The 13,287-nt window shown below is 44.2% G+C and overlaps 1 protein-coding gene across 1 annotated transcript in view; it reads left to right on the top strand.

The window, feature by feature from the left end:
• LOC124280052 (nuclear pore complex protein Nup133-like) overlaps nucleotides 1-13,287 on the top strand; it is a 55,425-nt gene that overhangs the window by 334 nt on the left and 41,804 nt on the right. The window contains 9 exon segments of the mRNA XM_046715931.1: nucleotides 301-437; nucleotides 850-953; nucleotides 2,179-2,397; nucleotides 9,799-9,864; nucleotides 10,137-10,247; nucleotides 10,629-10,745; nucleotides 11,236-11,295; nucleotides 12,713-12,774; nucleotides 13,031-13,098. Coding sequence (XP_046571887.1) covers nucleotides 301-437; nucleotides 850-953; nucleotides 2,179-2,397; nucleotides 9,799-9,864; nucleotides 10,137-10,247; nucleotides 10,629-10,745; nucleotides 11,236-11,295; nucleotides 12,713-12,774; nucleotides 13,031-13,098 — 944 coding nt within the window.

Here is a 13,287-nt window from a genome sequence, read left to right as displayed (position 1 = left end):
AAAATAATGTTTGGAACTTGTTTTTTTCAAATTCATATATTCATCATTATATCATGCAGGTCCATCATGTTTATCGGTTTTCGCGCATGTAAGAATTGCCAACACTTAGCATGCTTAGTAACGCTGATGTTGCAGTCAGTCTTCATGTGCGGTTGTTTATCGTGTAATTACAGTCTGGTAATATCTATCAGTGCCATGGCCAAAAACATGATATGTCATAATACACAGTAATTTGAGTAAATAAACTTATCTGTCTAATGACATGTAATGTAATCATGGTAATGTGTTGTTATGTTTCAGAAGCCACACTCCATCAAAATCCAACCGATCCCTGCAGACATCTCAGATAGTTGATGATGTCAGCTCACAACACCGTGTTGAGAGTTTTGGGGTCCCTCTCCCTGTTCTGATCACAGAAGCTCTCACCCTAGCTGACAGTAAGTCCTGATAAAATGACAAGTGCTGTACAATGCTGAATGTTGACAATGATAACATGATTGTTTCCCTCAACATACAGATCATGCAGCCTCTAAGGATTCTTTAAGAATGCTAGTGACAAAGTCTATGTATTATGCTGATGCTGTTTGGGCATACTTGATATGTCACAAGAATTTGAAGAATTTTTTTCTAAAATACATTGTGATCATTTCTCCACACAGGTACAATGTGGGAGCCCATTTGTGATGTACCCCTTGTGATACTGCTAGAATATTGCGAAAAGTGGTGTAAAACCATTCTCACTGACTTACTTCATGATCTCCTTTTATGTCCAAATGATATGCTGTGATATAACTGACATTCTGATGGAAACAGTCCTGCCCAACTCATGCACTCTTTTGTTTCATGCAGGAAACACCGAGATCACTGTTAACATAGACCCATCTGGGTGGGCGTGGCTGGTTGGAGGTCGCAAACTGTTTGTGTGGAGATACAAGCCTCAGCCTGGAACTAGAGTGAGTGACAGCAAATTTCACAGACATTTGTACATTAGGGTGATTTTAGTTTGCATTTATTTCAGTAGTTAGGGTGACCTCTTATTTATCTGGCCTTTCAATTTCCATTCCTCTGTAGGAAATTAGAATGGACAGCCTCTGCGCATTTTATCCTTGTTTGTTATCGAAGTGTTGTGATAACACATAAAGACATAAATAGCATGGTACATTCATTGTGTTAATGTTTGTATTAACTTTTCAAAAACAAATGAGGGAAATCTTGAAATAGAGTGACAAAAGTGGATTTGAAAGTCATGCATAAAAGTATGGTGATTTCGTCTGGAAACTGACATCCTCATATGTTGCAAGGATTGGGAAAGGCAGGGGCAAAGGGCCATTTTGCTCATTAAAATATAAAATGACCCATTAAAATTTTGAAGTTTAGTATTGATACAAAGGTTTTGTCTCATTCTAAATTCAGAAAATGGCTAATAATCCTGAAAATGGCCCATTATCAAAGGTCTCTATCCTAATCCCTGTATGTTGCATTATGTAAGAAACATTTCATTCTAATAATCAGCATGATCAAGGAGCGCTATAATGCAACTTTTTCCGACTATTTTCCCCAATGTATATGTATCCTGTGGTGGTGAAAAACATCAAATGCTGGAGAAATGTGTTGGAATTAGTGGAGAAATGCATTTTCATGCTTTCAAGGGGGGCAACTATATGCTGCTTAATTCCATTGATCTATGAAGAGGAAGAAGCGGTGGTAAAATATATGACCATACCATACAGAGATTATTAAAGTAAAGCATCAGGTGAACCATGTGCACCGCATTAATGACATGAGTTGTTGTCTTCACTCGTAAACATGATGTATCATTAGACACTGAAAGTATGTTTAAGTCATTGTGAAAGGGGGAAAATTCAACTGGAGGATATTGGCACCTTGAACACTGTAAAGTGTTAAGAAGTCTTTCATATCCATATTGGGGAACTTAACAGGATGCTTTAATGTTTAATCACCCCTCACCATGTTCGCAACCGATCGAGTTGGTTCCATGGTGATTGAATTAATTAGGCCCAAGTACTTCACTTCATACCGCAGAGCACATACGTCTCGCGAACAAGAGACGGTTGGCCGTCTCGCGAACAAGAGACGGTAGGCCGTCTCGCGTACACGTTACGTCTTTGACTGATTGTTGTGTTCAGAATGGTCAGTGTTCAGTTGATGTGTTTTCAGGGTGTACTTTGTAAAGAACTGACCTTGCCACCAAGTGACCTTGCCCACAGTGCCGAGCGGGTGTGTGTGATCCCCAGCGACAACCAGCCTGCAGCATGTGTGGCTGTATCACCAGAGGGTGTGGTCCGGTACTGGCCCAACATCGCGTACGAGTCATCAACAGGCGAGGTCAGCGCTGAACTCAAGGGAGAAGAATGTGCATGTGTCATCAACTTCCAGGTAACACTTATGTGTTCATCTTGAGATAAAGGGGCAGTGGGGTAGCCTAGTGGTTAAACCGTTTGCTTGTCATGTCAAAGGCCTGGGTTCGATTCCTAATATAGGTAGAATGTGTCAAGCCTATTTCTGGTGTTCCCTGCTGTGATATATCTGGAATTTTACTAACAGCGGCGTGAAACCTGACTCACTTGCTCTTGTGGTGCATACTTACAAGGAGTTAGGACACTATTGTATCATATGTATACTGCAATACACTGTTAAGACCTGTATTGTGATATTTTGTCTGTGATCTGGTGTGAAGGGTAAAAGATATACAAGTGTTGTAATCATGGCTGCTGAACTTACATTCTCTGTTGCCAGGTTGTGTAGGTTGACTAAAAGCTTCATGAAGTGAAGTGAATTCTGTATATTTTTCCTTATCCTGACTCATGCTCTTTTGCTTGTCTTCTTCTTCTTGCGAACATAGTGGAACACTTGTATCTTCTTAATTGAAGCTCCCTTCAATGTAAAATCACTAATTGGTACTCACCAAGAGTTGCCTCCCTTGCCCTTTGCGCGGGAACAGGTGTCGCCACCCTCTGGCCTCATGCTTCACTCTCTCCTTCTTCGCCCAGTGAGCAGGATGTGAGAGCGCCTGTGTCTCCTTACACACTATATCCTTTGGTTTTTCTTAGTTAATTACCTCTTATAGGTTACTATAGAGGTATAGCTAGTATCCTTTATTAATTTGTATTGATAATTAATCGTATTTCTACTGTTTATTCACGTGAGTTAAGTGATTGTTCAGCTAGTATTACGTTGATGATGAAAATCTGTACTATTTGTAGATTACGTTTTCTGTTGGTGACCCGCATGTAATATGCCCTAGTTGTTCTAACGCCTTGTGCGTTTGATTCACGTTGCAGTTACTGCATTAATCTATCTAATTCGCTTTTAATAAATATCATCTTTGCGTCTTGAGGCGATACGCAGATAGGTCACGCAAACAAGGGTTAGACATGGCCGATACATCGGATTCCCCATCCAGTCAGCTGCTGTCGATCGACCCCCTACCGTCTGGTGTTCCGCTGGAGACCCCGCCGAGGAGGGCGTGGGATGCAGTCCACCGCCTCCAAGAAGCGCCCTGCCTCCCCAGGACGCCCCCGTCATCGCAGCCAAAGTCCAAGAGGGCCTCGGCGTCTTCTCAGCGCAGACTTTGTACCCCAGGGCAGCGCTCTACCTCCAAGGAAAGAATCACGAAGTCGTCAAGAACTTTCTCAGCCGAGATCGTTCCAGCCGCCCGAACTGGGCCTCTACGATGATCAGCCGATCATCATCCCTGACGTCGCCACAAGAAGCAGCCGGTGACAGCTACAGTGACATCAGCAGAGATCGCCATGCAGCCTGATGTTTCTACATTGATGTCAGACCACCTCCCTGAGGGCCCAGCCGCTAACATCGCGCAGAGAGGGCACCGACTGCCTTCGCCGCAGACCATCCCAGATGAGCTGTTGCGGCAGATCATGACCATGATGGAGGGCCACTACAGACGGGAGAAGCGGCCAGCCCAGGGCCTGAGCAACGCAGACAACACCCCAGAGGCACCCCCCCGTCAGCGTAGCAGCCACGACGAAGCCACCTTCGAGAAGGAAGTCGCAGACCACCTCGACTAAGGACCCAGATGTACAGCCTTCGCGATGGCGGGAGAGATCATCACCGTCCTCGGCCTCATCCTTAGATGCGGACTCAGACTACCAGACCTCACGGAAGCCGTCACGAAGGTCAAGTCGCCGTTCCCCAGGTCCGGACGCAGAGGAAGCTTCACGAAGGACACCTGACCCCAGATCGTCATCGTCCAGAAGGACATCGAGGGACTACTCAAGAGCTTCACCAAGACGATCTCCTCGCCGTTCACCACGCCGATCTCCTCGTACAACACCACGTCGATCACCTCGCAGGTCACCACACAAGTCTGCACACAGGTCTACAGTCAGGTCTCCCCAAGCGTCACCCGACATAGAGATAGCAGCACACAGTCCACCATCAGAAGAGCATCAACCTCTCATCACTGATGCTGGGACAGAAGATGATGGAGGCATCATTTTCTCAGACGCTGAGATACGATATTGGATGGTAAACAACCTAGATCTCTCTTCACCGTCCAAGAGTGGCAACTCGGCGCAGACATACCTGATGAAGGAAGGCGATGCAGGCGCCGTCACCCTACCTCCGATCGACCCGATTGCTGCGGTGCCACAGAATCTAGATACAGCCTTCCATAAAGCCCGCGAAAGTTCAGACACCACATCTGCCGAACTTTCACGCCAAGAAGTTCTCAACGCACAACATGGACCCCTTCCTCAAGGCACAAGACATCGATGACAACTACAAGCTGATCAGCGATGTCAAGAACAAGAACTACAAGATTGACGATCGTAAGCTGGTGCAGATAGAAACCATGGCCGAGACACATGTTTTTGGCCTAAATAGATCTAGAGCGATCAATGAGACACTTATCACCAGATTTCGTAATACGACCTCTGAAGATGATAGGATGATCTACTCGGCCCTACTGATGCAAAAGAAGGACCAGCAGTTCCTAACAGATATCTCACATCTGTCTCAGCAGCGCTGACCTTAGCTCGTCGTCAAGGCCTCCTTGCTTCCTGCAGCTGGGGTGAGAACTTTACAGCTCCACTCTATACAGCCCCGTGGTCTTCCCCATCCATCTTTGACGGAGGAATAGACAAAGTCTCCAAGGAAGTCACTAAGGATTCCAGAGAAGTCCTTATGATTAAGTCGATGGACACGCTAGCCAGGGTCATCAGGCAGACTTCACAAAGATACTCAGGGAGATCTAAATTCACTGGACTACAGAGAGCACGGATAGGAAGATAGCCAGCCAGGGAAAAGATTCTTTTAAGGTAAGCCCATATGGCAACTATAGAGGAGGGTCAGGAAGAGGCAGGACACCCAGAGGTTCCTGCAACTATAAACGCTGAAAGACAGGTTCGGAACGACTGGAGTCTTCCACCCCCAGCCGTTCCAGTACAACCGTCACAAGTGGGTGGATGCCTCCAACTACACTGGGAGAACTGGGGAATGTTACAAGACCCTTATGTCTCCAACATTCTTCAACACGGATTTCGTATCCCACTACAGGCCACGCCTCCGCTGACAGTCAACCCTCACAAGTTCGACTTACAGGCACAACAACTACCAAAGTTAAGAGAGGCTGTTACATCACTCCTAACCAAGCAGGCCATAGAAGTACTAGATCAAGTAAACATCGAACCAGGCTTCTACTCCCCAGTTTTCCTAGTACCCAAGAAAAACTCCAAGGAGAAATACAGACTCATTTACAACATGAGCTTTTCAACAGGAATTATCTCGCAAACCACCAAAGTTTCGCGATGATACATCTTCCTCAGTTACGGCAGTTGATTAAGCCCCATGGATTACATGGCCAGTATAGATCTGCAAGGCGCATATCTACACATCCCGATACATCCCGAATCCAGGAAATACCTACGATTTACACTAGACGGGCTACATTACCAATGGAAAGTACTCCCATTCGGAATATCATCAGCCCCCTGGCTATTCACGAGGATAACGAAACCTATTGTCACCTATCTACATCGTCTAGGGCTACGCAGTGCGTTCTACCTCGACGACGGGATACAAGTAGATCAAGATCCACAGCGTCTCAAACTACAGTTAAACTACATCATAAAGCTACTAACACAGCTAGGATGGTTAGTAAACTTACTCAAGTCGGACCTAGTACCATTGCAAGATCTGCAGTTCCTAGGCATTTGATTTATCACGACTCTCAACCGTATCGTCGTACCAGAAGACCGTTGGCTCAAGATCCAACAGACCATTCCGCCAGCTCTACTCTCTCCGTTACCACTACGACATTGGCAGAGCCTGTTGGGTCTCCTCACATCAGCCCAAGACATGACAGTCAGAGGCAGATTACAGTTACGTCCGTTACAGGTCTTCATCAATGCACATCTCGACGACCTACAACCATTCAGTCTACCGAAACATCTCAGACCTCATCTACTATGGTGGACCAGGAGGTCGAATGTCTGCGAAGGTATTTGTTTAGCAGAGCAGGAATTCAAAACCCATCTATATGTAGACGCGTCGCTCCAAGGTTGGGGAGCTCATCTCGCCAACCGGACGGCATCAGGTGGAATCAGCAAGAAAGCAAGCTCCATATAAACATGTTAGAGATGAAAGCTGTAATCAACGCCATACTTCATTGGAGCACCATTCTACAGAATGCGCACCTAATGATTCATACCGACAACTCGACAGTGGCGTTCTATGTGAACAAACAAGGCTCAACGAGATCACTGAACCTATTGACTTTAAGCTTTCAACTGTTCGATCTAATCCACGATCTCAACCTACATGTCAGAGCATGTCACATTCCCGGAGCCAAGAATGTACTAGCAGACGCACTCTTTCGGCCACATCAACCGTCACCGACAGAATGGATGCTCAATACAGAAATATTTGCACAGATAATCAAGCAAATAGGAGCGCCGCTAGTAGATCTATTCGCAACACGCTTCAACAATCAGCTACCGACATTCGTGTCACCAGTCCCAGACCCACAAGCATGGGCAACGGACGCTCTAAGCATATCCTGAGAAGGCCTCAATGCGTACGCGTTTCGGTCGCCGGCAATAATACATCAAGTGTTACAGAACACAGTGTTACACAGAGCCTCCAACTCACTTTGGTCGCGCCCTACTGGCCAGCCAGAACGTGGTTTCCCATTCTAATTCAAGAAATCGGTCAACCGACACTAGAGCTACCCAAGCGCTCAAATCTATTAGTACATCCACACACCAAACAGGTGCACAGAAGCCCAGAAGTATTCCAACTTCACGTATGGACTGTATTAAAATGTGTTTAAACAAGAGAGGATATTCTACCAGGGCGGCAAAAGCGGTCACGCTTGCCTTACGCAATTCTACACGTAACTTGTACGACGACAAGTGGCACAGTTTCGAAAATTACGCAGCAAACAAGGGATTTACAGCGAGAGATGCTACTCATCCACAAGTGGCAGATTATTTGTGTTACTTACGGCAAAACAAACATTTAAAAGGCTCGACATTGTCAACATATCTTGCCGCGCTTAGTTCTGTGATTACTATGAGAACGGGTGTCAAATTGACTAAAACTCCAGAGTTACTGGCCTTACTACGTGCTTTCCGATTGGAGGACCAAAAGCGGAAGTTCCACCCCAGCTTGGGATCTGAATATAGTGCTACAACACCTCACAAGTGAGGCTTATGAACCGTTGGAATCGACAACTTTTGAATTTCTCTCACAGAAAACGCTTTTCCTGTTATCTCTAGCCACGCGGCAGCCAGGATGTCAGAAATTCACGCACTAGATTATGAGAGGATACAGTTTGATGACAATCAAAACACAGCACACCTGGGATTAAGATGGGATTTCATCGCCAAAAATCAACTACCAAGTCAACCAGACAGGTTATTCCATATCCCTGCACTATCCTCGATTCTCGGATCTCAAGATACACTGGACTTATCTCTATGCCCAGTCAGAGCTCTCAAAATCTATTTACGACGTTCCAAAACAAGGCGAAGATTTCTCAAACGATTATTCATCCCCTTATCTGCAACAACTCAGACAGAAGTCTCTCGTACCACCATATCTATATGGATAAGAACTGTCATGCCGGCTACTACAAGGCAGCAGGCCTGGACCCTCCAACAGCATCAAATCCCATGAGATCAGGGCATTGGCTTCCCCTCTCGCCCTATACGGTAACTGTTCACTGAATACAATTATGGAAGGATGCTTTTGGAAATCTAACATGGTGTTTGCTAATCACTATCTGAGAGATATCACCACCGAGGGCGTCTCAGGTATTCACCATTTCGGTCCCTTGGTCCTCGCGACAGCAGTTGACAGTCCCTCGTAGCGTTAACAGATAGTCTTACGAGATTAATATGCATTGATACATGCATTATCTAGCTTATAACTCTACGGAGTTCTAGGGCTATGTATATACTTAGCTTAGGTCTACTCACCCTTAAGCTTTTACTGATGATTATGTTCAGTTGTATAGCTTCTCTATCAGAGTCGCTTTTATATCTTATTGATAATATCATAGTATATTATTATTGTAATACCCCAGTATGGCAATATATAAACCTATGGCTTATAATAGAGGAAATATCCTAAGTCTATGCCTTTATGAAGTTCCCGTTAGTGGGTTATTACAGTTATATCTATATAAATCACTAATTTTATAAATCCAAAGTATTCTGTTTTTTCCCACCTCCGTTTCCGTAGGATTCTACAAGCAAAAGAGCATGAGTCAGGATAAGGAAAAATATGTAATTTTTAGAGTAAAATTGATATTTTATACTTATCCTGACTCATGAGGTAAGCCCTCCCATCCTCCCCACATAACACTTTGGATTTCCCTGTAAATTCAAGTGTTGGGCTCGCAAAATCAGGAGAGAGTGAAGTATGAGGCCAGAGGGTGGCGACACCTGTTCCCGCGCAAAGGGCAAGGGAGGCAACTCTTGGTGAGTACCAATTAGTGATTTTACATTGAAGGGAGCTTCAATTAAGGAGATACAAGTGTTCCACTATGTTCGCAAGAAGAAGACAAGCAAAAGAGCATGAGTCAGGATAAGTGTAAAATATCAATTTTACTCTAAAAATTACATATCTTACCTTTTTTACTTATTCATCTGTATCTCGTCACGATATGGCTGAAATATTGCCGATGGGACGTTAAATATTAAGTCACTCACTCACTATTCATCTGTAGAACTTATCAATTACACCAATTACATTTTCTTTTCTTTCAGTTTCTTTTAGCCAATGTACAATGCCTATATCATCTTTAAATTGATAGACCCGTGAAGATCCGGGGTAGAATAGGTCTTCAGCAACCCATGTGCTTATCTTTCGTGAAGAGGCTTAATTAACGGGATCGGGTGGTCAGTTTTCGCTGACTTGGTTGCCACATGTACAATGCAGATCGATGCTCATGCTGTTGATCACTGGATTGTCTGGTCCAGACTCGATTATTTACAGACCGCCGCCATATAGCTGGAATATTGCTGAGTGCCGCGTAAAACTAAACTCACTCACTCACTCACTTTAAATTGATATCTAAATATCCATGGAAAATAACATCAGTTTTCCATGTGTCTATTGAAAGTTTACAACTGGAATAATTGTGTCTTCAGATTTAAGCCAATTCTCTTTCTTGAATGTGTGTGTCTCTCTTCTCCTACTTGATTTTTTTCATTGAATTTTTTAAACTGCAATCTCTGTCCACCTCGAAGAAGACTGAGATAAATCCCCCATTGTTCAGCATGTATTCACAATGTCTTTTGTTCCTAACAGCCATTCGGATGTCTCCTGGCCACCACTACCAGTTCCCTCATACTGCTGACTACCAACCCGGGACAGGTATGTATAGCCACAGACGACCAGGCACGCAGGCAGATGCACGACACAGTGTTCCCAAACAAGACATATGAAGGAAATGATCATACCACACACCAGCTTCAGAAGCATCACACCAGCTGGCAGTCAATAGGATCAAATACACTGATGTCTTGGACACTTTTAGAAAACATACGCCTCCTACAATAATTTTTAAGAAATTTTGAAAAAAATCTAAAAGGATTTCTAGTGCTTTTGTTTGAATTTCATTTGCATGGAAGATGTTTCCCTTGCAGAACACCATCATGTGCCAGCCCCTGAAGGCCGCCCAGGGCATGTTTGCTGGCATTGGTCGCAGGATGTCGTCTTTCATATTTGGAGCTTCACCCATGCAGACAATGGGTGCTGTAAGTATTCAAATAGCATAGGTCATTCCTTCTACTGACAAGAGGAACTAGCTGACTTGGCGTGTTTGTCGTTGGAAACAACTCAGCGTTCAGAATTAAGCATGATTGTTGAATTAGCCCGGCGTCAACTAATCATGTGTCGCCTTATTTCAGTGCTCGAAACTGCTCAAGTTGGATTAAAAATTACGTTCTCGATGTGTGGAAACAATTGCAAAAGATATTCAAATATTGAATCGAAATAGTGATAATGGTTATCGAAAATCAAAACTAGGATGTCAGATTCAATTTTTAATGAATGGAACCGTTGCAGCCATGGTACAGATAATAAGATGATGTCTCCAGCTGGTGTTAGAGTCTATACAAGTGTTTACTTCTTCACAGCCTTTCCAAGCTATTGTGCCAGGAGAGGAGGATGAGGAGGAGATGAGTCGACCATTCTTTGTCTTGTCAGGAACACATGTACAGAAGTGGGAGATCTCCAACTCAGGCCCCGAGAAGGTTGGTATAGGGCATCTCTCGGCTCTTGTTATGTCATAGATTGCTTCATCACAGTAACACCACCCCTGGAGATCCGGGTTAGAATCGGTCTTCAGCAACCCATTCTTGTCGTAAAAGGCCACTAGTTGGTTGGTTGACACAAGTCATCACATCCCAATTGTGTAGATTGATGCTCATACTTCTGATCACTGGATTGTCTGGTTCAGACTCGATTATTTACAGACCGCTCCGTATATTACTGAGTGCGACGTTAAACAACAAAACAAAACTTACCACTTCTGATCTGGAGAGTGCTTCTTGGGCTGACTCTTCCAGAATGCTGAAACAAAGAACAATGAAAACATCACAAAAGAACAAAGGGAGGCAGATGCGCTATCACTGACTCAAAAGCGCTTCTGGAAAACTCACGCAGTAACTCACTCACTGTAAAGGCAAGATGCATATAAAGATGACATGGTGTAGTTTCATTGTATTTCTTTTCCTTGTGCAGCTTCTGTATCAAGTGGATGTGGACAGACTGTTCAGAGAAGCACTGGCACGCAAAACCTGGGTGAGTAGACACTTCAGATAAGCACTGGCACGCAAAACCTGGGTGAGCAGACACTTCAGAGAAGCACTGGGACAAACCTAAATGAAGTAGGCATTGTTCAGAGAAGCACTGGGACAAACCTAAGTGAAGTAGGCATTGTTCAGAGGAGCACTGGTACAAACCTAAGTGAAGTAGGCATTGTTCAGAGAAGCACTGGGACAAACCTAAGTGAAGTAGGCATTGTTCAGAGGAGCACTGGTACAAACCTAAGTGAAGTAGGCATTGTTCAAAGGAGCACGGGTACAACCCTAAGTGAAGTAGGCATTGTTCAGAGGAGCACTGGTACAAACCTAAGTGAAGTAGGCATTGTTCAGAGAAGCACTGGTACAAACCTAAGTGAAGTAGGCATTGTTCAGAGGAGCACTGGTACAAACCTAAGTGAAGTAGGCATTGTTCACCTAAGTGGAGCACTGGTACAAACCTAAGTGAAGTAGGCATTGTTCACAGGAGCACTGGTACAAACCTAAGTGAAGTAGGCATTGTTCACAGGAGCACTGGTACAAACCTAAGTGAAGTAGGCATTGTTCACAGGAGAACTGGTACAAACCTAAGTGAAGTAGGCATTGTTCACAGGAGCACTGGGACAAACCTAAGTGAAGTAGGCATTGTTCAGAGAAGCACTGGGACAAACCTAAGTGAAGTAAGCATTGTTCAGAGGAGCACTGGTACAAACCTAAGTGAAGTAGGCATTGTTCAGAGGAGCACTGGTACAAACCTAAGTGAAGTAGGCATTGTTCACAGGAGCACTGGTACAAACCTAAGTGAAGTAAGCATTGTTCAGAGGAACACTGGTACAAACCTTAGTGAAGTAGGCATTGTTCAGAGGAGCACTGGTACAAACCTAAGTGAAGTAAGCATTGTTCAGAGAAGCACTGGTACAAACCTTAGTGAAGTAGGCATTGTTCAGAGGAGCACTGGTACAAACCTAAGTGGAAGTAGGCATTGTTCAGAGGAGCACTGGTACAAACCTCAGAGAAAGTGAAGTAAGCATTGTTCAGAGGAGCACTGGTACAAACCTAAGTGAAGTAGGCATTGTTCAGAGGAACACTGGTACAAACCTAAGTGAAGTAAGCATTGTTCAGAGGAGCACTGGTACAAACCTAAGTGAAGTAGGCATTGTTCAGAGAAGCACTGGTACAAACCTAAGTGAAGTAAGCATTGTTCAGAGAAGCACTGGTACAAACCTAAGTGAAGTAGGTACTGTTCAGAGGAGCTCTGGCACACAAAACCTGGATGAGTAGGCATTATTCAGAGAGATTCTTGAGGCACAGATGAGGCACAGATTAGTTTAAACAAATGAATTTCTAAGGCTGCATAACCCATTTCCTGTGAGCTGCCTGTGTTGTAGATGTAGTGACGCCCTTCATATTTGTTCCAGGACCTGGACTCGTGACAGATGCCCCAACTCCGATCCTGGCTCATAGACATGAAAACCACAGCATTGAGTAGTCGCAGAGTTTACAATGTACATCCAGTACATGCTGTCCAGTACACTTGTAAACAGCACCCTACTGCAGTACACCTTAAACCTGTTATCCAAGATGGTAATTCAGGAAAATATCTATGGAAAGATCTATCTTCTGAACACTTTGCATTTCAACAGATTTTTTGTAGGATAGTAGGTATTAGACAGTCTGTGACTGGTCATATTGTCCATCTACATCTCCATGTTTTGCTGACCTGTTGTCTGTTTCAGTGATGGCGTGATGATGCTGGGTGCAGGGGTCAACCTTGAGACAGACAGTGTTGTCCATTATGCCCTTGGTGAGTCTACTGTATCACCTGTACTAATGAATTTAAGGATGTCCCAGTGATGCTATCATTAATGTGTCCAACAATTTCTCTGGTTGATGCTGGTAAGCCTCTCTCTGAGATGTATGCTACTCGAAAGATTAGAAAGAACACCTGATTCTTTAACATGACTGTAGTTAGTCTATCATCTCTGGTAGTATT

This window comes from Haliotis rubra, unplaced genomic scaffold (assembly GCF_003918875.1).
Source record: "Haliotis rubra isolate DU_JTF1 unplaced genomic scaffold, ASM391887v1 Scf26, whole genome shotgun sequence".
In the NCBI taxonomy this organism is placed as follows: Eukaryota; Metazoa; Mollusca; class Gastropoda; order Lepetellida; family Haliotidae; genus Haliotis; species Haliotis rubra.
Note: the sequence above shows the minus strand (reverse complement) of the source record. Positions and strands in the feature narration are given on the sequence as shown.